Raw genomic sequence first — 26,451 nt, 5'->3', positions numbered from 1 at the left:
GACTATTTACTTTTATTTTTTACTATTTGTTTCTACTACCCCCCCATTCATTGAATTATTGAATTTAAGTTTTGGCAAATAAAAAAAATAATCCTAAAACAAGAAATACCTTGTAGATTTGTTTATATTTTACACACGTTGCAATAAGTTATATATTAAAAAGCTACAATGGATTCATGACAGATAATTTCAGTCCATAGTTGTAAATGAGTCCAAAGGAAACCCTTACATATATATACATACATACATATATATTCATGCACAAGTGTTATCCATCAATAAAAAGTAACATTATGAATAAATAAGCCATATTGCAGAATTATTGCTGACATTAAACTAAACCTCATCATGGTGTATTACTTAAAGTTGTCCCAGTCAGACCTAAATAAAGGACATTGCCATGCTCTGTCATACTTAGAAACACAAATTTACTTTTAATTTTGATGACTATGTTAAAATAAAACAACCATCAACCATAAGGAATGCTTTGAAGGATTTTATTCAATGCTGCAAAGAAATTATACAGTCCCCTTGTTGAACAAACCAAGCACTGGCTTATGTGGTGAAAGGAACCACGCAGACCCCCTTCCCCAAGTCCCCTGTAAATATTTTGCTTGCTAGGCAAGGGCTCACTCCGGCCCAAAACCAAGAGAAGAAACTAAGAAACACAGTATCAACTTAAAATTTCAAACCACATTCAACATTTTTCACAAATTACATCATACACCATTACTCTACTCATCAAAGTTACATATGTACAGGTAAGGTTGGAACCTTGTCGACAAGCAAGTGGTTTAGAAAAAGTAAAACAAGATCCCCCCAATGCATGTTAAAAAATGAAAATCACAAGTCTAACCTAAATTCAAATTAAATTTTCTGCACTGCTCTGTTCATGATGCGTCCATTATCTGAACAAAAACAAGAGATAATTAGAGGCACTCACATTTTTTAACTGTGACAAAGTGTCTACATAGTTCGTCTTGCAAAACTGAGACTTTGAGTTGATGACTGGATTAACGTTTTTACTCTTGAGCTTGCCTGGAGATATTTATATAACTGTTGCGCTTGAGGGACAAATCAAATTCTGGCCTGTGGATCTGCAAAAAGCATTGTCATGAGTACATATAAAGTTGTCTGTCTGCCCACCTATTGTGTCTTTTTTGTTTGTTTTTTAAATCCACAAGACATGAAACTCAGTAGGACTTTACTGTAGGATTAACCACTTTATATGTTTACAAAAATACTCTCGTGCCTTTAACGGCTGGATGTCATGTACACATCACAACAGAAACGCATAGTTCTGCAAGTAAAATTTCAGGTATTGAAATGACACATTGTCTTTGTTACTTTTCCTTTTTAGAACAAAGTTATAATCAAATTGTACAGAAATTAAATAATTTCAGTGACAATGAGCTTTTGCTAAACACACATTGCCCAGAAGTATTGCTCTCAGCGAGTGCATATTAGGTGTCTCTAGAGAAAGAGCGGAGACTTCAATTCAGGCTTCAGATTTTTGGAGGCTGGCTTGTGCTGATATGTTTTGGTTTTGTTTAAAACAAAGTTTCAAAGGAAACAAAATAGAAAGTATGGCAAGTAGAGTAGAGAAATTACTAAAACAAGATAAAACGAGATGGTGGTGGTGGGGGGTGGTCGGGTGGTAGATAGGTAGAAAAAGACCAGGGTGCATCACAGGGCCAGGAGCGGTCTGCGGAGGCCTTTTGGAGGAGGCAGCGGTCGCCACTCCTCTTTCCATCCCCGTCAGTCCTGCTTGACGTTGCCCAGCGCTCTGAGGCGCTCCAGGAGGGGAGGGTGGGAATAATGCCACATGGAGAACAACCAGTCAGCCACGGGGAAGCCCAGGTTATCCTTGTTGAGCTTGATGAGGGCAGAGTAGAGCTCGGAAGCTTTGCCCATGCTGCGTGCAAAGGCATCCGCCTGGAACTCAAACCTGCGACTCAGGACTGTCAGACAGAAGGACAGGAGCTGCAAAGGCAAAATATAAAAATCTGAATTTGTGAGGACGTCTGCAAATAATGATACTGTGAAATAACGTACATTAACTCAACAGTTCAAAAACTGACTGAAACAATATTTATTGATCCCACACTCACCTCATTGTATGGGGAGAAGATGAACTGGAAGATAATCATCAAGCCTATTAATGTGGGTTGGCTGTCATCGAAGCCAAAAGCTACAAAGAGCTCCTTACGTCCAATCAGAACAGCAAACAGGGAGAAGCACAAGAAGGAATTCATCTGCAGAAAGAACAGAGTTAGCAGATGTTTTGTGCATATCAACTTACATCTGAATGTCTGCATTTGAGCGTCTGTAATAGGCCAACTTGTTAATTTGTTTTGGTGCAGATGCTGAAAGAAAAATCAGCCAGGAAAACAAATCTTAATGGTGACAATTCATCACCTGACTGATGATGATATTCTTGACAGTGTGGCCAAGCTTCCAGTGACCCAGCTCATGACCCAGGACTGCAAGGATCTCGGGGTTGTTGCATCCTTGTTTCTTGTTCTGTGAACATATTTGTAAGAGAGCAACGCTGTCAGATTACACAGGAAGACAAAACAATCATATAACAGCCAGGTCACAGGGATCCCTACAACAGCCAGTTTGAACATTAACAGTTATGTGCGCTGTAGAGGAAAGACACTTAAGCCTTCTCTGCTTACTCACTACAAGTTGCTTATGATGGCAACATAGCTTGTTGAGAAAAAATTTCCTCCAACGAGGTGAACAGATTATGTGTGTCATTTCTAATTATCCATTTGATTTAATATTATTGCATTTCCAGGTTCTGACACTTTAAATTCAAGGATTTTCAACACCTATCAATTACTTTCAAGGCATTGTTTGGTCAAATTCAAGAAGTAAAAATGTGTTAAATTTGGGGGAAAATATGGCCAACAAAATTAGAGGTTACCGGGGGCACTTTTACTTAAAATGTTGTCAAGTCAAGACATTATATGATGATTTTTGGATGGTGAAGTCCAAAGAGATGTTGCATGATGATGAATTTAGGTGCTGTTTTACAAAATTATCAAGTAGTGTCAAGGAAAACTTAGAATTCCTAAAAGTGTTTATTTCTTAAAACCACAAACTTTGAAAACTTTTAAAGGCCTGTAAGGAACCTTGGTTTGTATAAAGTTTATGGCTATGTGACCTTGGGCTTGGCTTTTGAGTCACTGGATGTATTATCGCTCTCTGGCTGCTCTGGCTGCGGCTCTCCAGACTTGTTGAGAGGCGAGTAGTCTTCCAGCAGTGTGTCAAACAGCACAATGCGTTTGTTCTTGAAGAACCCATAGAAGTACGCGTTGCTGTGTGACGAGCGCTTGGAACCTGGAAATATGGAAAACGTTCAAGACAATTACAGAGCGGCGTATTTACAACCAACCTGAAGAAATGCTCAACATATCTTAAAAACGTATAATATTCATACTGTAATAGTGACAAGATGTCACACAAGACCTTGAAACTTTGATGACTTAACAGGCATGTGGCTCCATATGTGAGCACCCTGGATTTAGCAGTATTACTGTACCTTCAACTACATAAACCTTAGTGAGGGGGAAGCTTATACTCTTGGCCATGGCCTCAATATCTGTCTTCAGCTCTCCTTCTGGCAAAGGAGTGAACTTGTCAAACAGGGGAGCAATGTAGTCAGCATAGATTGTTACAAGTACCTGAGAACACAGGAGAAGAGGAGATACATTATAATGAATTGTTAGTACCAAACCACCAGCCGAAGTGTAATTACAGAGTGACCTATGTATTACTTTTGAGTTACACCCTAATTACTGTAATTGCCTTTTCTACAAGTTCACTCACTGTTTAACAGCTGGCAAGGTGAATGCAGCACTAACCAGAGAAACAGCCAGGGTGAAGAGCCAGGCATAGATGAAAAAGTAGTCTCCACCAATCTTGATGATGTACAGCAGCAGTGAGGTGACAGGCAGCAGGATACACTGGGTCACAACAAACTTCTTTACTGCATCCTTAAGGAAGAACCCCATCGTCTGAGAGGAAGAGACATTAATTTAAAAATTAAAAAAGACAATGGTGAATAAGATAAAGAGAGAGGAATCTGTCAGGACGTGTGTGAGACTTCTGATGTGGCTGTAAAAAGTTTGTAGTTTACTTCTTCACAGAGAAAGCTGCAGTGGTCAGTTACAAAAGCTTTCACAGTGAAGAATATTAAATTGTTCATATAAATTTCTGCAATAAGTCCTGTAGAATTATTTAATTTTCTGCATGCTTAGACTGTTTTAAACAGTCATTGTTTTGCAAAATACAGCTAAACACACTTCCACTGCAGCTTTGGAGCCCATAAGAGGGTGATTGTGTGACACATCGCTTAATTCATGTTGGATGCAATTCTTTGTAACAGTCATGAAATCAAGCTGATAACAGCTGCTGTTCTTCCTGAGCAAGGGAACTACAAACATTTAACAGCCACATTTCAAGCTTCAGGAGGGTGAAGTACTATTCAGTCAGTGTACCTGCTGATTAAAGCCGTGCTTCTCCTCAATGACAAATGTGTTGTACAAACTCCAGGGAAGTCCAGTTAAGGCACTGAACAGCGTGGCGAGCGTCAGAAACACGAGTGACTGGGTGATCTCGTACTCTGAACCAAATCCAAAGCGAGTTGTCACAGAACCGGCGACGCCCCACAAAAGTGGGATTCCACCCAGGAGCAGGATCAACTAAAACGTTTTGAGCATAACATAAGTTCTTTACATTTTACATATCAAATTAAACATGTAGCATAAACATAACAATGACTATGTTAAACTGAATATTCATGGTAACATAAACAATCTTAGATACTTAATACTCTGACACCGGTCTGTCCCATTCTGTCCATTTGAAGTGACATAAGTTAAGCACTGACTTTTTGACATTCACAGCCCACTTATATCAATACATCCTCAGTTACTTGACTGACTGCGAAAGTTTTTTGTCAAGCAATCAGTTTACTGGTTGTCTTACCGTCCCTTCAGTCTCAGAATAGAGTCCAGACCAAAAGCTGAAGTTGCTTTTATCCAGCTGATAAAGACGTGACTTCTCAAATGTTTCAGAATCCATGATCTTCCCTAGTTCCTGTGGCACATGTGTTGTTGATCTGTATATCCTCCTCTGTGGAGGGAAGAGAGATCAGCACCAATGTTATATCTCAGTTCATCTATACTGTTAGCACTTGCTACAAATTTCAGACATATTAGTTTGTTGAATTCAAACATTCTCAAATATAGGACAACATGAGAAAAAGATTGTAAAATTACCTTACAAAACATATACATCAGAATTTATTCATCATATTCATTTAATTTTATCTTGGTGTGTTTTGTCCAGATTTATGCTGCAAAAAGCACATATCTAAGCTATTTATCTAACTTTTTCCAAGATCTACCTCTTAATTCTAACTTAATTCTAAACATGCCCATCACATAGTTTTTTCCCTCTACCCAACTTAGCAAACCGCTTCAAAGAAGAAAAAACGACAATTACACAATTCAGAAAGTACAGGGATATATATATTTGCTTCAACATTTATTGTCCTAGCAACAGACGTTTGCCAACATCTGTCCACAGCATCTTAAAACGTATTTAATATAAACTGAGGGGGGAAATGACTTAACATATTGCTCAACAACTTTGTAAAGAGGAAATGTTATTCAGTTGTCATAGTCTCACCAAGTGAAAAGGCCTTGCAATACACTACTGACCATTTCTAACATGAAAATGACTAAATTTAACTGGTATAGCTACAGTATATACATTTGTGCAAGTTCATCATGGGTAAAAATAACAACTGCTAGCTATATAAATGCTGTCATACCACAAATGTAAAGTCTGTTGCGCACTGTTATATTAACTTCATTATGTTTCAGTGCTCAGGAAATGTGCAACGTTATCTTCTTTAATGAATTAATTTTCCCTCGAAAAAACACATTTAGCGACAAACCGAAACTTTGAGTCTGATACTGACAAATGATTAACTTACCTGTCTGTAAGACAGGTATGCCTCCCAAAGATACACTGTCCACGAAAATCCCAAAACAGCATAAAATATCTGCTTTTCCACCGGGAGGTCAAATATAGATTCAAGCATGTTTGCGCTATTTTTTGGTCTATGTTGTTGGACCAGGGATGACTAGCTCGCAGGCTAACGGTAATGTTAACGTTACCTAGCCTGACTGGTTGTTTTAGGCTAGCAGCTAAATTAGCTTCAGCTCTACACACAAACAGACAACACTTTAAAGTTGAATTAAGGGAAACCTGTTCCCGCGACCTGTTAAATCGACAGACACCGACTTAAAATGTTAACTCGGAAATCTTTGCATCCAGTTTCCATTCCTAAGTCAAGGCTTTTACAGCTAATATCGTTCCATTCATGCGAGATGCGAGCCTGACGGTGAGGTGTGGCAACAAATTCTATCCCTATGGAAACGACTACTATAACTTTGGTTCCGCAGCTGATATATTTTATTTGTGAGGAACTCATTGAAATCAAACAGCAAATTTGTTAACCACACATCTTAATAGGAACTCCCATGAGCAGATACCCCACACTAATGCTTTGTTTGACACATGGCTGACTTTTACTTCTGTTTGTCTTAACCCACACGTTTGAAAATGTATCGATTGCTAAATGGTGACAAATTAAGTGGAGTCTGGTCAAATAAATTCAACAATGCAGTGTTAACGATCATGTCTGTCGTGGCAGTCGCTAAAATCACATTCAGTTTTGAGAGGCATTGACTGCTATTAACACTCGTAGAAAACAAGCATTGCAAAATAAATAATTTAAGCCTGTAAGTGGCGCTCACACATCTGGAGAAACTGCGCCACACCCAATTTATGCAGAACACAAGCATGTACATAGTGACATTATGTGCAAAACGTTATCCAGTCTATGGTCTTTAATGGAAAGCCAATCTAATATATATGTAATAGACCTCATTGTTTATCTATTGCCATTTAATCACAGCAGATGATTAAATCAATAATATAATAACTACAGTTATGGCCAGATTAAGTTGTTTGGTGGCCCCCTGGGCTAAATTAGCTGATGGGCCCTTAACCCCGTTCTTCCCACTCCGTGCAGTGTGTACAGTACTCCTATGCTGCAATACTGCAAGGATCCAGGTTTTATGTGTGGTACTTTAATTCAGCACATTTGTTAAATAATGTGCACTACATAGTCATAATATCAGATTAAATAATGAAGATATTAAAACCTAAATTTTCAAATAGCGATTTATTGAAGGCTGTTATGTCAGTTTATATTGTCCTTGTAGTTCTGCATATTCTCAAACAAAATTACAATTTATCAAATTTTCACAAACTAAGTGCAACACAGTTTACAGGATCTAAGCCTCCAGGTAGTTGTCAGCTTTGCCCGGTAGGTACTCTAACCTTGTCTACCAAATTAACAAACCCCTAGAGTGAAAAGCCTACTTCATGGATATATAACTGCAATCTGAGACAATAAAATATAATTTTATAAGTAATCTGTATCTGACACATTGCCAATTCCAATTTTTGACAATGGTACCTCATTGTGCTCCATTAAGCTTAAATACCACATTCCAGGCAGTGGAATTACATAGACACAACACAGATGGTTTTAAGATAATGGGTTAGGTGTATTTTCAATTTAGCAAACAGCTCCTTAGATGCCACTTCACTGTGAAGTTACCAAACTCAGTATAAAAAAACTCACTTACACAATTTGGAAAGTAAAGGGCTTTATATTCGTTTCCACATTTATTTTTATTAGAAAGTGTTACATGTCTGCCAACATCTGTCCACTGCATCTCAACACTTATTTAATATAAACTGAGGTGAAAAATAACCAAACATATTCCCCAAGAACTTCGTAGTAAGGAAATGTTTTTCAGTCACATTTTCACACAACTGAAAAGGCCTTGCAATACGCTACTGACCATTTCTAACAATCTGAAAATCTGTACAGTTATCTTAGAGAACTACAGTATATACACTTGTGATCATGAGTTAACATAACATGTCTAAAAAACAATCCACTTGGATCTCATGTGCACTGCCTAAGCTTGTCTTAACGCTAATTTCTTTAACTCTTTAGTTTGGCGACTTAAAAAACAAACAACAAAAAACATACTATAATTTTGGGAGAAATAAAAATACTGGTACACAGCTTGTGAAAATACAAAGTAATTTGCCATTGCTATGCTAAAAAGGTGCTCAGTTAAACTAACTTCCAAGAAGCAGTTTGCTGTTGTTGGTGTCTGAAGGGAAGAGGTCAGGCAGGGTGGTGGTGCACACAGGTCTCCCCAGGACCACCACAGGTCTGAGGTACTGAAGCTGCTTAATAGCCAGGTCCCCACACCCTGCCAGGGCTTTGTCCAAGATGGACTTCAAGTTTTGGACTGATGTGAAGTCTCCAGTCATAGCATGGGGCTTCAGCAGTGGGGAATGAGTGCGTCTGCTGCGGGTGTGAGAGATTCCCAGCTGGTTGTTCTCCTTAACGGAACAACTGCGTCTGAAAGAGTCTCGCCGTTTTGCCGGCACCGTGTTTTTGTCTTTTGGGGTTGTCTCTTGTATGAACCTCAGGAATGAGGACTCAAAGCCAATAGGTTTATAGGCGGCGATGTCAAAAGGGCGCGGAGAAGGGCTACGAGGCTGACTATCTTTCAAGTTTGAAGGCTGTTCAGACAGTTCGTTTTTTCGTTTTAGTGGCTGGCGAACAGGGGTGGGCAACAGAGCTGACCCATTCAACATTTTACCACCATCCTTGGTGCTTGACATGTCTTGGAAGCCCTCCTCAGTAGTAAAGCGCAGTGAGCATGGTGGCGACAGGTCAACAGTGACAGGACGAAGAAGAGGTTTAATTTTATCCAAACTTAACCTCTCCTCCTGTTTCTGACTGTTCTGTGTTGCTGCAGCAGAGTCTTCAGCATGCCCACCAGTGCTCGGTTCACCGTAAAGCACCTCATCTGCACCAACAAGGACGCCATTTCTCTCAACAGGTGGTGGCTCCTCCTCTTGCTCCTCTGGGAATCCCAGTGGATCATGATTATCCTTGTCCTGTGTGTCTGCCTTGACTGAGTGTAAGCTCATGGGTGCAGGCTGCTCCCCTGTGTTTTCTGGCTCTGCCTGATACTCCATTTTGCGAACCCCATTAGGAGAGCATGCTCCTGTAACTGTTGGCCTGGCCGACTTCCTCTGAATCAGTTCCTCAAGCTGCTCAGCATTAAAAACAAGCTTATCGTCATTCTTAACAAGATCTTCTCGACGCATGCGGTGAACCTTCAGGTAGTGACGGTGCAAGCTTCCCATGTACGTGACGACAGAATCACAGTCCTGAACCATGCATGGGTAGGCCACACGCAAACAGCGGTCTTGGCACATCTGTAGTGCTTCTTCATGAGATCTGAAGACAAAACGATCATAAGAATTTCTTTTCCTTTTTTTTTCTCCTGAAACTTTCTTCTCCACAACAGCCTCCTCACCCATTTCCTCTGACTGGGCAGTCACTTCAGGCCCGGGACTCGATCTCTCAGCCTGTGTGGTGGTTGAACCAGGTTCTTCTTTCTGAGGACTCTGTGGTGTGACAATAAGCTTCTTCTGGCATCCAGTAACTGACTTTTTGTGAGTGCTCTGCAGACGTACCACCAGTGAATCATAGTACTCATAGTGACTATAAAGCGTATGTTTTTTAAGTGCATCATCATGGCTGAACACTCTTGTACAGCCTTCATACTTGCACCTTATTAGCTCTGGTGGTTGTGAGTGGTAATCACGAGTGTGACGCACTAGGCTGCTTTTAAGGTGGTAGGAAGCACTACAGTTGGCAAAATGACATTTGTATTGGGGCTGAGGTTCATCTGAGTTTGGAAGAGGCCTTTTCTTGGCAGGCTCTTTTCTGACGTCTGGACTGTGATGTGCATCAAAATCTTTCTCCAACAAGAGCTGAGAGCGATTGTAATGATGGACCAACTGTAGGTGGCGCACAAGGCCTCCCTGGGTGGAAAAAGCTGCATCACAGTTTTTTGCTACACAATGAAAGGGTTTACTGAATTTATCCAGTATATAGCAGAGATTACTTTTGGCTACCAAACGTCTTGTAGTTCTGACCTGTTGCGTGGTCCTATCCTCACTTTCTCCCTTCTGCTCACTGTCTTCCTCTCTACTCTCTGCTTCATCTTCTCCTTCCTCTTCAGATGGATCAGAATGATTGGCTAAGTTTTGTCCATTTTCGCTTATTGTGGTGGAGGGTTTTTTCTCGTGTTGGCGTTGCAACTTGGGGATCTCTTTCTTCTTTGCTTTTAGACCATGGTTTGTCAAGTGCTGAGATGTATGCTTTGAAGGGTCTTTGTTGCCCTCATACCGTATAGATGCACAGTTTATTTTGTCCACCAAAGTCTCACTCAGGTTATGTATCTGAATATAGTGGGCCCTCAACACATGTTTTTCTCTATGACTCTTGGAACAAAGATGGCACACGTAAGGCTTAAAAGATGTTGTTTTCAAAGAAGTCAACCTTTTGGCCTGTTCAACAGTACGGCCATGTTTGGTGTTATAGTGTCGCATTAAGCTGTAACTCTGGGCAGTCCTAAAGCCACAACCTTTCATTTCACAGGTATATGGCTTAGCGGCGGCTAAAGATTCAACACTGCCTTCTTCATCAGCTGCTGATACTTGTTCGGTTTTGACTTTTACCTTTTCCTCAGGCAGATGTGGAGTTCTCTTCTGAAGCAATACAACAGGAGGCTTTGCCATGATTGCCTGATGAAGAGATATTTGTGATGCATTAGACTCTGGGTTGGACTGAGGGGGCTCACTTGGCACACTTTGAGGCGATGAAGAATTCAGGTCCAGTTTACTGAGCCCAATAAGAATTTCTTTCAGGGCATCATTTTTTCTTTGAAGGCTTGAAGAGTTGGTTTCATTGTTTTTGGGATGAGTGGATGGTTTTCTTTCTTTGCCAGCATCCATGGGTTCAAGTGAAGTTGAGAGCTCATTTTTTCCCTTTTCCTCACTGTTTGTCTCAGCTTCAGTCTTTATCCCTTTGGACTTTGAGCCCCGCTCTTTGTCATGTTTGTGTTCTTTGTTCTCCAGTTTAAGGTGTTCTGGGTGGGCACATTTCAGATGTCTCTGGACATCTCTGGCTCTGGAGAAAGTCATGCCACACTTCTCAAAACCACAGGTGAACTTACTTCCATCAAAGCACACAGCCACCAAGGTCATTGTTGCTTTGGGCTCCTTACTGTCAGATGCTTGCAAAGTGGAGGCACAACTTACTGAGGAAGATGTTAGGACATCTCCATTTACAATCTTTTCTGCATCAACTGACTTATTAAGGTGGGGTGTCGCTTCACTAACCATCTTAAGAAGTTTCCGCTTTGCCTTCCTCTGAGCCTCAAAGTCGTCTTCAGAGAAGGTGATGTTGTGTGTGGATAAATGCTTTATGAATTCCTTTTTGGATAAATAGTATTTTCTACATTCAGCATTAGAGCAGGTAAATGCTGCATCTCTGAAATGCTGTGCTTCATGGTGATAGATTTGTCCCAAGTCGGAGTAAGTGACATAACAGCCTTTGAGCTCACACTGGTAGTTGAGCTGATAGCCATGGGTCTGTTTGTGCGTGACAAGTTCATTAGAAGTACTAAACTGAGCACCACAACCTATAACCACACATGTGTAAGGCTGATCACCATAGTGAATTCTTCGATGTTTGCGGTGATGATAAGCGGAGACAAAATGGCGTCTACAAAAAACACACTTCTCCCGCTTGTCTCTCATCTGATGAAAATATTTCACATTCTCATCACCTTTGTGCTCTGACTTTAAATGGACATATAAGTACTTGGAATGTTTAAAAGTCCGAGTACACCCGGTTCCTGGACACTGATACTCATCCCGGTTCTGCAGACTGAAGTGTTGGTCAATGTAATCGAATGTTACATGCTCGTCATCATCCACATACTTGTCTTTAACAGTTTTGGCTTGTTGCACAATGTGGTGCAGCACGTCTGGATCATGTGTGGATTTGTAATACAGCATTAAGGAAGGGTCAATGGTGATCTCACCTGGTTCAATATCATCCTCCTCATCCATTCGTTTCTGCACGTCCTCTTTCTTTACATTGTTTTTGTCAAGATGCGTTTCACTCTGAATGTGTTGTTTCACGTGAGGAACAAGTTCCTTTCTGCTCTTAAACTTTTCCAAGCACACAGGGCAGGGGTGGCACTTGTCCTCTGCATGTCTTTTGGAGTGGTGAACAATTTGGGTGTCAGTGACCAACCTCTTACAAATCTGACAGCAGAACTTGTGTTTCTTTGTCTCTGATTCTCCTTGGATTTCGGGTAAATTAGAAGACTGCTTTTTTTCCTGCTGCTCACCATCAAGACTTCCATTTATCGCCATTTGCTGCTCAGATTCTACTTTTACTGTGATTCCCAGCGGCTCATGTTGTTTACCCTTGTCTTGTTTGTCTACCGCCTCCTCTTCTTCCCCTTCTGACTCCGGCACCAACCCTAGAAGGGAGATGCAGTGATACTTGAGAGTTTTCCAGTCCCAGAATTCGGGGTCAAAAGGCCAGTATGCTTTCAGTGCTAGTAGCAATTCGCAGCGTAGCGAGTTGGGAATGACCTCATTTTCCTGGTCATGCTTTTGATCTGGGCGTAAGTAAAGCTCCTCAAGGCACCCAAAGACCTCCTGGCTGGGGCCAAGCAGGAACTCTGTAAGTAGGCAGGCACGCAACACTTCAAGGTCGTCTGGAAGAAGGCAGGACACCGTCTTACAGACAGAGATCCTCGTTTCTGAGTCATCCTGCTTTGGAAGTTGAAGGGCTTTGACACAAAGTTCTACTGAGGCAGGTACCCCCACTTCCTCCGCCTGAAAAGAGAGTGATATATTATTAGCATTAAACAATGACACAAAAACCACATTTCCTTCAAATAATCATAGGGTAATTTTTTAAATCGCACACTGTTTTACATTCATCACATTCTCAAACTATAGGTAAAATGTCACTGCAATTCAAAATGCTAAATTAATTAATATATGAAAACGGGGATGATTTTACTTTCTCAGCTTGGGATCCAGAGTAGCACATTTGCCCCATTAAACTTGATTTTGGAAGGAGAAAAAGTAGCTGTACTGTAGCACTATATGGGTTTAAAAGGTATAGTGCAAGTCTCTTGTGACCATACCCAGGTGTGATGCAGCGTGGTATTAAAGATCCACGCTACATCACAGCTGCACGGGTTGTGGAAAAAGCATGTTGTCACCACTAGATAGCATGGCAAGGCTGATTATTAGACCGGGTGCAGTTACTATTTAAAACCCACGCATTAAATTAAAAAAAAAAAAAAAAAAACATAAAATAACAACAACCACCAAGAAATCACTTCTGACATAATTTTGTATTTGGGCAGAAAATGGCCTGTAACAAGGCAGGGTTCCCACTTGCAATCGTACTTCACTTGAGTCAATGACCTTTCAATGACATTCAAGAACTCTTAACATTTGGGCAATGAGATTTTGAAAAATGGTGTGTTTGTGAGTCAGACATGACATTGGTCAAAAGTAAACATTAACCAAGCAGGCAAGATCAGCTTGCCCGCAAAACAACTTGCAACTCCAATACTGGATTACTTTGAAGAGGTGCACTGTTTTTGACACTTGTATGTTTAAAGCTGAAATTTCTTGCAATTTCTGCCAGATCGGTTGTCATTTGACGTGCAGATTGAGGGGAGTCACACGGAGATGCCTGATTAATTGCTAGAAAGAAGAAAAAGCTCTTGGACGATCGGTTGGATATCTGGCATCTGTATTTCACTTGGTAGAGCGTGTACCATGTATCAAGGCTGAATCCTTACTGCAGCCCTTTGGTGCATGTCATCCCCTCTCTCCCTGCTTTTCCTGTCTCTCTCAAGCTATTACTATCACAGGCAAAAATGCCAGAAAAAATAATCTTAAAAGAAAAGGAGCCTTATGTAACCAATGCACCAACTCGAATCAAGTATAAAAATGGACAGTATGGCTGTTGGGCTCACCTCTGTCTGAATGACACGGACCAGGTAAAGCAAATGGTAGACTGTTTTGGCAATGGCACCTAGCTGAAGGCATCGTTCCAGAAGAGACATCAACGAGGGGTCGATCCTCCTCTGAAGCTTACTCCACAACAGAGTCAACTCCCTTTGGATAAAAAAAGACAAGGTTTTTGATCAGAGATCTTTAGACATCCAGACTGATATTCAATTTACATTTGACTGTAGTCATAAATACATAATGTACAATACATGCAGTCCACCAAACCCCTTGGACTACTCACCAGGAGCAGTAAAGGCTCTGCTGCTGGAGCTGCTGTGTCAGGAAAGTTGTGCACAAGATGAAGGCTGTGTTCTCCTCCCCCTCTGTCTCTAAATTACATGTGATCTCAAGTACATCCTTACAGTCAAGTCTGGATATCTGTTCAGGGAGTAAATACAGAGTTGACTGCTTAGAAAAGAAGATGACAGACAACACATCTCCGGGCATTATTTAATTCTAAATTTGGAAATCAAATGTATAATACCAGTTTCACTCCTCTAGCCTCTCTCACCCAATGAGCAATTATGCTTAAGTTAACATGTCAATGAGGGATGGACCAATATGATATGACAGATCGGAATGGGTGCCAATACTGACCTTATTATTTGGACTGAGTATAGATCATAATGTGACCGATCCTAATTAAATGCCGTTTCTTTGTTAATTTCATTACAAAATTCAGTATTTTCACCATCTGTTACATTAATTCAGACCAATTGAGCCGCCGACTTAGTTTTTAGTGCCACAACAATCCCATGGCTCATCAAACTTTACATTAACATGATTCCAATTAGTTCCACACAGTGAGGTATGCAGATTTTAAAATTTGGTGAAAAAGAGCGCATTGGTATTGGATCGGTACTGGGAGACAGAAAGTTTGATCAGTGTGTCCCTACAGTCAATCCACCCCATTTTAAGTTGCTCCAAAAGAAAATTAGGGATAAAAAGAAAAACTCTACGGTCAAGTCTCTTGAAGGCAAAATTGACAGAAAAAGATCCTTAAAAAACAATGACCCAAGGATCTCAGATATAATTTGTGTGAATACATAAAACGTAAATAAAAAAAATAAAAAAAAAAGGTTCCTTTTGCATATCTAGAATTTGTGATTAGTCATACACCACTGCAATAATGTGGTAAAATACAGATGACAATAGCCCAATTATTTTCCAACATCATTCAGGACTCTCATAATGTTAAGAAGAAAGGACAATATTCAAACAAGAACCAAGGTCTTATATTTTGTACATGCTAATGATTCAACCCAAAAAAAACAAAACAAAAAAAACCCAACAACAATGTAGTGAAGTATTAAAATCAAACACAATGACATAATACATGCATAAAATAGTCCATTATATGCAACACTTTAAGTATCTATTTAACTACTTGCATACAAAAGGCAAAAGGCTTTAAATGTTCAATTTGAACCTGCAGCATGCATTTTTCTACGTTTATCACTTTGACCGCCTGAACTTCTCTATCTAACTATCTCTTCTTCCCCCTCAGGCCTGAACAAAAAACAAACAGGATGTGTGAGTGAGGCAGAGGAGAGCGAGCACGGTTATGAAACTGACAGATCCAAGGGGGTTCCTTCATGGGAGGGGTGGGCTGTACAACCAGCACACACAAGCTGTGAGCAATGATATGGATTTGGCTATACATTTGTACTGGTATAGAATAGAAGCCCATCACAAACATCAGTACAATAACTGCATGTAAACTAATGTGAGTTTGCTTCCCTTTTATTCGAATCAAATACACATTTTGCCTGTTAAGAAAACAGCCTAATTTTAGCGGAATAATAATATTTATTACTACTATTACTATTGTGTTTGTTCTGTCTTAATATTAGGGTTCAAACCGCAAAGCGGTAGAACCCTACTGAGTTTGTGTCGGCTTATTATTATTTTTATTATTGTCTTGTCATTGTCAATTTTAAACAGGCCACGCCCCTCACACCGTAAGTCCGAATGACTTGAAATTTCTCTCACAAGTCCAGCTCAATGTGCTCTACAAAAAAGCCTCTTGGACCACTAAAGTCTGCCTAACTACATTGTTCACCATTTAGAATTTCTCCTCCTAAACCGTAGATCCAATTGCTACCAAAATGAGGAAGCGTGTCACTGAGTATACAGAGTACTTGTATCTGCGGTGTAATAAAAAAAAAAAACCCAACAAAAAACAAAACAAACAAACAGAAAAGCCAGTGAATTCACATTATTTTATACTGAATCCCTGAAGGTCTTCAAACCGAATGCCGGAAAGCTCAATTTGCATGTGAATTTGGGGCTCTATTTTTGGAGACGGTGCAGATAAACTTTATAAATAGACACCTTTTTTAATATTTATTATAAAAAGGTTTGACTTGCAAATATGTCCATATTTTTATTCATGACTAATAATATCAATTTTATATTAGCAGGAAGGAGAGAATTGCTGTTCCTGTGTGTGTGTTTGCATTTGAGTCAGTCTGCGTGACTGAATAGTGACAACCAAGGCTGTTTCATCTGTAGACCACAGCCTGCTGTGATCCAACAACACATCCTGCCACAACCTTATGTCTCTTAATATAGCAACAGCATGTTGAGCAGAAGCTTCAGCCATTATTTTATCTATTTGAACCATTTAGCCATTATTTTTAGCTGATTATTTCAACTGTTTATCCAACTAGCTTTCATGCAAACTTGATCGTAACGCATTTTAGGTTCTACAGCTACCTCAATATGTGGAGTTTTTTTTAAACCAAATCGGTTGAGCTACTCTACAATCTTTCCCTACCTGGCAACTGCGGAAGTGGCCCCCACTGTTTTAAAGTCTATATATACTTTTAGAATATCCTGCAGTTTGGCAACTTGTCATTTATATTCTTTGTCACACTCTTGTTGATGCCAACAGAACAGTGCCAACATACTAAGTACCTGTGAGAACCATTGCTGTTATGTAACATTTCATCACAGTTGTTAAAATTGACAAAAGGAGGCACAAACGTATGACTGTACTAAAAGAGCATCATGCCAACAACTGAAAGTCTAGTGCAAGTATTCCTATCCCTATTCACAAAAACAACGTGTTGTAATACCTCCATGATGGCTTCTTCATTGGGCAGCAGGTGACAAAGGAGGGAGACATAAGTTTGACGAAAGGTAGCTTGGTTGGAGATGAAGCTGCATTCAGTGCAAGCTTTGGCCAGCACCACTGCCTTGGCCACTTCGCCCATCTTCTCCAGGTGCTTCACCCGCATCTCCATGAAGCCCTCGCCCTCCAAGTTGATGTAGGCATCAACTAGCGACAGAATTCAAAGAAAATCTGATTAGCAAACTATTACGACAAGGCCAATGTGACAATAAGCACTAAAAAGGTGATGCTTGTGCTGTCATGTTCAAATGAAATAACCTAGATAAGTGAACAAGTTAACTAGATTCCGACCTTCTTCTGGGTTGGTGGGCTGGCCGGTGAGGAGAGAAGTAAGGACAGGGTTGCTCCACGCTCCTCCCTCTCCTGTGATCTGGAGTAAAGCTTGGAGGTCTGTGCTGCCATATTGTAACAAGGTATCATGGGCAATCTGCAATAAACACACAAAACATTTTACATCTAAATACAATTTAAAAATTTGTTCGGTATTTTTCCTACACAGAGGCAGCAGTGGTACTCTTCCACTACTGTCATGTGATAATGTCATGAGATAAAGAGTTTTACAAATGAAGTACTTAAAAGGCCATTAGTTCACATTACTACATAACTGACTTTAACCTGTTGGCCCAGTTTAACAATTTATCTACTCTACACAAAGGAACACCACATGTCTGGAAATGAAACTATCTATCTATCTATCTATCTATCTATCTATCTATCTATCTATCTATCACAGTTAATCTCAAGTTGCCCAGTTTTTAATTACTTTTCCTTTGATGTCAACTCCTGCTGACAGAAATTTTACATTTACCTATCTACTTTATCACATCAAACAATATAATTCTTGTGAAGAATCCAGGCAAATATAGGACACTGAAATGCTCATTACCAGGAAATAGGGGTGTCGCGATATACTGGTATTGAAGATAATTGTGATATTTAAAAAATTAAATAGTGATATCATGTTAATAATACACATATTATAATATTGTGTACATAATCCAGCGCCTCTAATTTCCATTTCTTTTAGTTCTCGTTTTGTCGTAGTAGGTGGCGATAATGCACCTTAATGCTGGTTTCTACTTGCAATAAAAAGTGAAAAAGACGACGCAGTAACTAGCTAGCTTTTAGCTAGCTAACAATTTTCTATAGATATTGCGATAATATCGTTATCGTGAATTATTTTGGCCATGATAATCATGTAGTAAAATTCTGATCATGACAGCCATACCTGGAAACAAAAAAAAAAGTGTACAAATAATTTTTTTTAAATTCTACTTTGCTAATCTTAGATTCATAAATGCTTCAAGACAAAGACTATATATACAGTTGAGGTACACAACTGACAACAAATGATGAGTCTGAGGCTATAAACAGTGGTGATTTAGACTCAACAAGGGGCAAACAGAAACAAAACACTGCTAGCTTCACTAGCCTTCTATCAGAAGGCTTTTGATAACACCTGCTGATGCACAAATAATCCAGTTCCTAAATTCTTTCTCACACACACACACACACACAACAGAAGAGCATTTTTTGTTGAAGTGATTGTTGACTTAAGTCATCAACACTTTTTCTCTATGATTTAAATCTGCAAGCCATCAGCAAACAATGTTTTGAAACAGTCCTCTACCTGAACAGTGTGGTGGAACTGAACCCAGGCTTCATATGGGATTTCATTCTCAGGCACTGACAGCAACAGCTCAAAACAGCTCCTGCAACAAAGACAAACACAACTACAATGATTTCTCTAAGTTATGATAATTCTGGACAGTTCTATTCTTGACCAAAAAAAAAAAAGAAAAACTAGACAACAGAGGCTCTGCAAGTATGAAGTCTGGACATATTAATCTCTACTACACACCATTTATTTTAATTTATTTTTTTTACAATCTATGATACTACCTAAATTTGATGGTACAACAAAGTATTCTAATGTTTTAGAAGAGTCAGCTTTACATCTTCATACATTAACATATCAACACATGTCAAAAAGGCTTGTTTGAAAATAGACTGAACAGCGGTGACATGTTTTTGAGGCCATACCACATATAATTTTCACATCCGCCAGTAGTTAAATGTAACTATTAAAAGTACTTTTTATTTATCTGAAAACACTGAAACAAGCCCCATTCCTCACATAACATTTGCAGATGGAAGGAGTGCGATTGGAGCCGTAGTGTGTGAGCTTGGCAATTAACTGAAAGACATTTTGAACCTCTAACCGACCAAATTTAAGTCATAAGTAAATGTTCATTAAATTCCTTCAGACAGGAACCCTTTAATGTATTGTAGTACAACAAGAATAACGTATAATCCAAAGTAACAACCAATCACTGTCAGTCAGTCTGTGCTTGGAGCTAAATGTGACAACTGAACATGATAGTGATTTCAGGTGATGTCACCCAGCCCTAGTGGGTCAGACCAAGAAAAAAAACCCAAAAAACCAAACAAACTTCAAATCAAAAATACGTAACAATTATACAGTATCTTTTAATGCAAAATGCAATATAACACCTTTATTCCCATAAAAAGGTATATCCTCACAAAGCCAGACTACATTTTGCAAGTTGAGTTTTTAATAAGATTCAAGCCTGGAAAACATCCACAGAGAAGCAATTGGGCATGACCTGATACTTGTCGAACCAAGTACCAGCAAACTACAGGTAGGGGTTTAGAGGACAATGCCGCTCGCTGTCTGTTGAACCTCTCAAACCTTGTAAACAACCATTTCAACCAAATGTTATAGATTTAAAAAAAATGAGGCATGATTTTGCAAGTGCATGGCATATTTTAGCATCAAATGTATTCAGAAATAAAATTTTGTGGATAGTTTGGGAGACACCTGACATTTCCAGAACAACCGCCATGTTTTGGAACGTTGAAAATCGGCCAAAAAGACAAATGACAACCCAGCTAGCTGTGCATTCATCCAGTCAGGTATATAAAGGGCGCATACTGATGTCTGAGTGAAGAACAAAACTGTCAATCGTCTACTGTGCAGCCTACATGAAATGAGGCAAATGCCTGAATTAACAAAATTAGGCAAACTAGAAATTATAGGCTTGTACTGCCAGGCTATTAAGGACTTGAATAACTAAAGAAGCTGACCTTTTCACCTTAAATCCATATAGAGACCAATAAAAGTGCACCACAACGCAAACTGCTACGTGTGTACAAATTGTATATGCGTTTGATTCCAAGCGTATATTTTCATTGGATTTTTTTCCAGTACTCACAAAGCTAGTCTCTTCAAAACAAGAGCCACTCTGTCGGACTCTGCAGTGAGATGGGATCGAGCTGCAGCAAAACAGTTTATGGACAGACAGTAGACCTCCAGAAGAGGCAGACCATGCTCCATTGAGTTCCTGCTCCCAGCATAGTGCATCAGTGCCTATAAACACACACAGACATTGCAAAATGTAAACAATGACGAAAAACATTTAAAAACAGTGATTATAAGAGGAGATCAGATGAGAGACATTTGTCTGGATGAACTGGGGTTTTCCACCTGAAGGAGACATCAGTCTATACCTGATTGATCCCAGCTGACACTCTGTCTGGTGTGAGATGCTCCTGATTGGGTCTGAGGGGATTTGACTGTACAACATATGACAATCCTGAACCTTAAATAGTGAGCATTAAACTTGCACTAAAAAAAAACTGACTCAAAGAGGGACACGTGTACTGGGACGTCTTTTCACTTTTTCCACTTTTAATATTTTAAGGCTAAGAGGATGCTTTCACCAAAATATGTTTTTGTAATGAATGCAAGCTTAATGCCTTCCGTTCATTCAACAAAAATCAAACATTAAAATATATTTTATATTAATACTAACATGATATATTTTTTTTTACTGAAAAGAAAAAAATACAGTTCTGTCTCATATTCATTATTTATCTTTAACAGAGAGCACAATGTTGTTTGCAGTAAATATTGTCTTACCTGCCAACTGTCCCCAGGCACAGAGGAGTCAACATCATTGTGTCTAAACCAGTATGACACCTGTATGTAGCTACACACATTAAATCATCATCACTATCAACATCCCAGGAGTCCCATTTGCCAGACAGCAGGAACAGTGCTTGTGTGTACAGAGGCACTAAATTAATCCCCCTCAGTCTAAATATACGGTATCCTCTCAAAGGAAGCCAAGAATAAGGTCTCAACCCCGGGAGACCTGAATCAGTGTACCAATTACATTCAGACTACTTCCGACTTGAACAGAAAATAAATACAACACAACTGTTTTGTTTAATATGAACTCATAAAATCATTTAAGTTAGTAAGTTGCAAAACAGAAAGTTACAAGCCCATATGTACATTCAAAGATTTACTGCTGTAATAATTCCTCCTCTCCATACTGGCTGTAAAGAGATCCCTTTCTATCATGTCTCCGGGGACAAAATCCAGCTGTCGTTCTGTGCAAAAACGCTTTAGCAGTCCGAGTTAGTCAAATGAAATGGGTATATTTCAATATTACAGACTTTCTAATACAAAATTCCCTCGTTGTGTTACTATCCCTCCGCTGCAGTTCAGCAAGAAAACACTGTCCCGGAAAACAGAAATCTGGAATTGTGCGCTAAAAAGACTAACTTTGGATTAATTAGTGTGGAAAGGAGGAATGCTTACAGAGATCAATAACTCTTTCAATGTACATATGGGCATGTGAGTATTGCCTTAAGACAAACTTTTAAAAAACGTATCCTTGAGCAGCTGCCACTATTCAAACAAAGAACTGGCTAATAAATTACTCTTCTCTACAAATCAACTCTGGCTGGTAACCAACTTTCACTGGAAGCTCCTCTCTGATTGAAAAACATGTACTTTGGTTTAAGCAGTGAAAACGAAAGTGACAGTTGTGACAGGAGTATTTAAATCGGTTACTTAAGAAAGTGGAAAACAAGGTAGTTCCCATTTGTTTCCCCAATACAAATACTAAAATTTGTTTTTAAAAAATTGTACTCACAAATCTATAATATTTGGAATGAGGGTAATGCAAATAAGAGTGCATTTCCATTGTTGATTGAGAAAAATTAAACATCCACAACATTGCCCGTCTATTTGAACATACAAACAACACAAGTACTTGGCTGCACAGGTTTTGACACTACAACAAAAGCTAAAGAATACACAATTTGATTGGTGCAACTTCTGAAAAGTACCATGTCATTTCGCAGTCGCTATAGCTACGCCCCAAATAGCTAGAAAATTTGGATAAACATACAGCGATGCCGCCCCGCCCCACACACATGCAATTATGCATGATGTGCAAACCATATCAATGTCATGTGCATGCAAACATCCTGTTTTGACAATGTTTTAAAATAATATGCAGCTAAACGAGTTAAATGAAAGTAAGACGAGCTGACTGTATCAACTTGAACCAGCAAACAGGCAACATATCACTCATCTGCCAATGTACATTATCACTGGGCCAATTGTAGTACGTTAAATTGTTTTAGCGTGAAATTATAGGCATACGTGAATATGTACAAAAATACACACTGAGCAATTGCTCTCCGGTTATACACCAACCCGAAAACTTGGCTAGGTTAGCTAGCGGGCCAGCAGCCGTCGCAGATTAGCTAAATTAGCTTGCGGGCTGCGAGAAAAACAATCCTGGGTGAGCTAACGTTAAGCTAATGGTAGCTTCGATGTTGCATGTATACATTACCTGACAGAAGTTGTCGCAGTACTCCGTGGAGGATGCTATGGATATTTCTTGTTGCCTGAGTACGTCTTCAAAGGCTCTCAATGTGGCCAGCAGGGTTTCCATTGCAACCAGAGTGTCCTCGGCCGTGTCCAGGGCCCGGTCGCTCCATTCGTGCTCTGGTTCGACATTATTCTCCGCCATCTTCGCTCTCCGCCACGGCGCGTATGCAGTGCAGTCTGACGCCGCCTTCAAGTGCTGTCGGAATATTTAAGATGTCAGTGGACCTTCACCTTAACCCGAGAACAGAATCGGAAAGGGGGCGAGTTGTAAAAAAAAAAAAGTTAAGTTTGTTGGTATTATTATTTGTAGGTTGTTGTTGTTGCTTGTTACTATTTTAGTACACCTTTTTTAATGCAACCGTCGGTACATGCTTTTTTCCTATTTTCCTCCCTTCTTCCTGTGCTGCTGTTTCATCATTGAGTGTATACTGCATATGCAGCTTATAAAACGACAACCATAAATACACTTCTGTTACAGGTTTCGTTTTGTTATTTCCATACAGTCTATTAGTATTTCTGATCAAAACACCTCCATCGAGGTGACATTGGAAAGTTACGAAGAGCAAGGAATGTAGCATGGCACGTAGGTTGACCATACAGTCTATTAGCTTGACAATAACTTACCTGGTGGCTCCACTTAGCCAGGGATCATACAAATAATATTGCACTGAGCAAACGTGTGCAATTTAAACACGATTCAACTGTGGAATCGTGTTGAGTATTTAATGCCATCATATTATCACGATTATAGCATGACATTATTTTATTTCTTTTTTCTTATCTTTTTTGTTGCTAAACAGTGGTATGTGGCGCCCTCTACAGGTGAACAGGTATAACTTAACTTTTCTTGACCCGGAAGTAAAAATCCTCCCTCTCCGCCACACGTGTGAAAGGTAAGCAAAGCTAAAATTGATATACAAAGATTATTTTAGAAGCAAATCTGCTATATCACTGATTGTCTTGAGCTGGGAACTTAGATCGGGCGCACATTTTACTCCACAAGACCTGGTTTGGTGGCATAAAATAGCAAGTTCGGTTTTAAAACTTCTACGTTGGCTGACATCTGGAGTTTCTGTTTTCTACTTACTCGACAGTAAAGTAAGTATTCAGCAGATTTTATCGGTACATATCGCCAAATTGTGATGTAATGATTAACCCGGCATATAGGGTATAGGGTCATATACTTGGGTTTTCTCCTGATATTCATCTACAAACGACTTTACCAAGTATCTATGTTGGTCTTATTTCATCCAGTCCTGTAGGATCCACCATGGGGAAGTCCAAACAAACAGGAAACCACAAGAGTGACAAGAAAAAGAACATTGCAAAGACATGGAAGACAAAGCGCAGGACCAAAGACCTGGACCAGATCCACTCAGACATGAAGCCTGAGACTGCATCCAAGCTGCTACATCAGGAGGTGGACTACGATGTGACAGGATGTGCTCAACACTACTGCTTACACTGCGCGTAAGGTTACCCCTGTTTGTCTTAATGGACCAGATAAACAAATAGGGCTGCTTCCTAACTTTACATTGGTTATTTGCAAATCCAACAATTGCAGTAATTAATAACAATAATTGTATGTAACTGGCTGTGTTTTGCTGTGTGTCTTATTTCTGTTCTTATGTCTTCTGCTGTGCTCAAGTCTCTCCTGCAAAACAGATCTTGATCTCACTGACCTCACCTGATCAAATAATAATAAAAACCTTAGCCTGTGTTGTTGTATGCTTTAACACTGTGGCACGTCATGTCTTGCAGGAGATATTTTGTGGATATGAGATCCTTGAAAGAGCACTTCAAAACTAAAGTGCACAAAAGACGGTAAGCCACCATATCCCACACATGTATTCTGTGTTATACACTCACATCTTCTGACTGAAAATTAAAACTCAAATGACCCATCTGTCCCCTATAACTGCACCGTGGTCCAGTATCCCTGCTAGTTTCAGAGCTTACCTCGTCTTCTTTCTCCATCCAGGTTGAAACAGCTCAGAGAGGAGCCCTACACCCAGGCAGAGGCAGAAAGAGCAGCAGGTATGGGCTCTTACATCCCTCCAAAAACAGTTGAAGTGAAGACACAGTCTGTGGAGGAGGACATGGACTGAGAGCTGCCCTCTTCAACCCATGGACTGATAAACTCAGTAACAGAAGCATTAACAAAACAGTTATTGCTTCTATTATTCCTTGCTGTCACAAATGTTGAGTGCATTGTTAAATGCTTTTTTTGTGACACACTTCAAGCCTGGCTGTTAGACTTCTGGCTATCACCAGAAAACCTTACCTTATACTGGGTAATGTAATGCAACATATGTAAATATTGAGTATGTGAAGAACTGTGTGGAATGCTAATAAACTATAATACAAAGTGGATTTAGTCAGACTGCATTTATATGGGACACATGATTTTTTTTCCCTGACTCTTCCTCAGTTTTTTTGTGAATTACTGGGTACTTTTACCTAGCTGCTGATTTGCCTGAACTGTCATTTCCTTTATACTTCATTATGTATTTGAATTTGATGTTGACAGTGATTGAGAGGTTTGTAACCAGGCTAATGTTTTACCTTTTCAGGCCTCTAAAAATATTTTAAATGAAACAAACTAAGAAGGAAGAAACACTGTTTGGAACTGCACACCACTCCTGTCCACACTATGGTCACAACCTGAAATGGGGGGGTCACACAAAGACTACGCTTAATTTTAAGGGGTCACAAGCCAAAAAGGTTGGGAACGACAAGGTTAGAGAGACTGTGCTTTAGTTGGAGGCCTTGGGTCCATGTTTTGGTGTAGGCAACATCAAATTTATGGAGATACTGATTCAGTGATTTATCTGGCATTGTAATGGTCTAACACTTACCAGAAAATGATAACCCCTCCAGTATGAATCCAGCAGGGGATCTTTATTGCATATCAGCCCCCCTTTGTTTCTGCCTATATTCCTCTATATTTCCAAAAAAAAGTATATATGAAATTAAGTTATTGTGAATATTAGATTATAACCCAGCCCCATTGTTGACATGTTACATTTCTAAAGGGTAGTCCAGCACAAACAAAGCCTTCCCTTCCACTGGCAGACATGAAGTTCCAAAATATTTAATGACAAGTCTTTCTTGGCAGAGAAACATATAATTGAAGCTTGTTAGAAGACATTCCTGGGATGAACAAGGCAAGTCTGCCACTTTAAATGTGACTGCAGCACGTAACTTCTACTAAGTTAGAAAGAATGTAAACACATTTCCGGTCACCACTTTCAAAATAAAGCTCATCGGTGAAATGGCTAGCAGGATGTTACTCCATGATTCGGTCATAACCATAGACTGTGTAAAACATAACGGTTTCCTGAGGAATATTTTTTCCTGTTATACGGAAGCGGTTTGTATCTTCAAAAGGTATTTACGTGACCCTACAGATGTTTACTGTCTGTCCGGGAAATTAAAAGCGTATGCCGGGGGCGAAGACAACGTTAAAATCCAATATTTCCACTTCATGTACGTCCCAGTGAAGAAGAAG

At 39.6% G+C, this 26,451-nt stretch overlaps 3 protein-coding genes across 4 annotated transcripts; 1 reads left to right on the top strand and 2 right to left on the bottom strand.

Moving 5' to 3' along the window:
- Nucleotides 1-483: 483 nt before the first annotated feature.
- zmpste24 (zinc metallopeptidase, STE24 homolog) lies at nucleotides 484-6,464 on the bottom strand. Its single transcript, XM_044166821.1, has 9 exons — nucleotides 6,014-6,464; nucleotides 4,999-5,145; nucleotides 4,509-4,712; nucleotides 3,873-4,025; nucleotides 3,551-3,692; nucleotides 3,173-3,348; nucleotides 2,419-2,523; nucleotides 2,112-2,255; nucleotides 484-1,983 (listed from the first exon to the last, which is right to left on the bottom strand). The coding sequence occupies exons 1-9, from the start codon at nucleotides 6,119-6,121 to the stop codon at nucleotides 1,759-1,761; spliced, it is 1,404 nt and encodes a 467-aa protein (XP_044022756.1). The 5' UTR covers nucleotides 6,122-6,464; the 3' UTR covers nucleotides 484-1,758.
- A 1,279-nt stretch (nucleotides 6,465-7,743) lies between these two features.
- rlf (RLF zinc finger) lies at nucleotides 7,744-24,932 on the bottom strand. Of its 2 annotated transcripts, none has more exons than XM_044166814.1 (9): nucleotides 24,900-24,932; nucleotides 22,903-23,136; nucleotides 20,464-20,618; nucleotides 18,858-18,939; nucleotides 17,519-17,654; nucleotides 17,172-17,374; nucleotides 14,333-14,469; nucleotides 14,055-14,196; nucleotides 7,744-12,891 (listed from the first exon to the last, which is right to left on the bottom strand). In XM_044166814.1, exons 1-9 carry the CDS (start codon nucleotides 24,915-24,917, stop codon nucleotides 8,245-8,247), a joined length of 5,754 nt encoding a protein of 1,917 aa, XP_044022749.1. In that variant the 5' UTR covers nucleotides 24,918-24,932; the 3' UTR covers nucleotides 7,744-8,244. The 2 variants fall into 2 exon arrangements, with proteins under 2 accessions (XP_044022749.1, XP_044022751.1); XM_044166816.1 differs by lacking the exon at nucleotides 24,900-24,932 and adding an exon at nucleotides 24,164-24,273.
- znf593 (zinc finger protein 593) lies at nucleotides 23,287-25,311 on the top strand. The gene is made up of 4 exons (XM_044166825.1): nucleotides 23,287-23,833; nucleotides 24,195-24,410; nucleotides 24,702-24,764; nucleotides 24,922-25,311. The coding sequence occupies exons 1-4, from the start codon at nucleotides 23,745-23,747 to the stop codon at nucleotides 25,046-25,048; spliced, it is 495 nt and encodes a 164-aa protein (XP_044022760.1). The 5' UTR covers nucleotides 23,287-23,744; the 3' UTR covers nucleotides 25,049-25,311.
- Nucleotides 25,312-26,451: the final 1,140 nt, after the last annotated feature.

The sequence above is a fragment of the Siniperca chuatsi genome, linkage group LG15 (assembly GCF_020085105.1).
Source record: "Siniperca chuatsi isolate FFG_IHB_CAS linkage group LG15, ASM2008510v1, whole genome shotgun sequence".
Taxonomy (NCBI): Eukaryota; Metazoa; Chordata; class Actinopteri; order Centrarchiformes; family Sinipercidae; genus Siniperca; species Siniperca chuatsi.
The sequence above is the reverse complement of the archived record's forward strand: the minus strand, read 5'-3'. Positions and strand labels throughout refer to the sequence as shown.

What these genes read in the sequence shown, in the direction of transcription:
- zmpste24 (XM_044166821.1), bottom strand. Translation starts at nt 6,121, where the DNA reads ATGCTTGAATCTATATTTGACCTCCCGGTGGAAAAGCAGATATTTTAT. An exon ending in ATTCTGAGACTGAAGGGACG is followed by an intron (nt 4,713 to 4,998) that starts GTAAGACAACCA and finishes AAAACGTTTTAG; the next exon opens with TTGATCCTGCTCCTGGGTGG. An exon ending in TAAGGTTTATGTAGTTGAAG is followed by an intron (nt 3,349 to 3,550) that starts GTACAGTAATAC and finishes CCATATTTCCAG; the next exon opens with GTTCCAAGCGCTCGTCACAC.
- znf593 (XM_044166825.1), top strand. Translation starts at nt 23,745, where the DNA reads ATGTGGCGCCCTCTACAGGTGAACAGGTATAACTTAACTTTTCTTGAC. An exon ending in CACTACTGCTTACACTGCGC is followed by an intron (nt 24,411 to 24,701) that starts GTAAGGTTACCC and finishes CATGTCTTGCAG; the next exon opens with GAGATATTTTGTGGATATGA. An exon ending in ACTAAAGTGCACAAAAGACG is followed by an intron (nt 24,765 to 24,921) that starts GTAAGCCACCAT and finishes TTCTCCATCCAG; the next exon opens with GTTGAAACAGCTCAGAGAGG.
- rlf (XM_044166814.1), bottom strand. An exon ending in CAGAGCCTTTACTGCTCCTG is followed by an intron (nt 14,197 to 14,332) that starts GTGAGTAGTCCA and finishes TTTTATCCAAAG; the next exon opens with GGAGTTGACTCTGTTGTGGA. An exon ending in TCCGTGTCATTCAGACAGAG is followed by an intron (nt 12,892 to 14,054) that starts GTGAGCCCAACA and finishes CTCTCTTTTCAG; the next exon opens with GCGGAGGAAGTGGGGGTACC.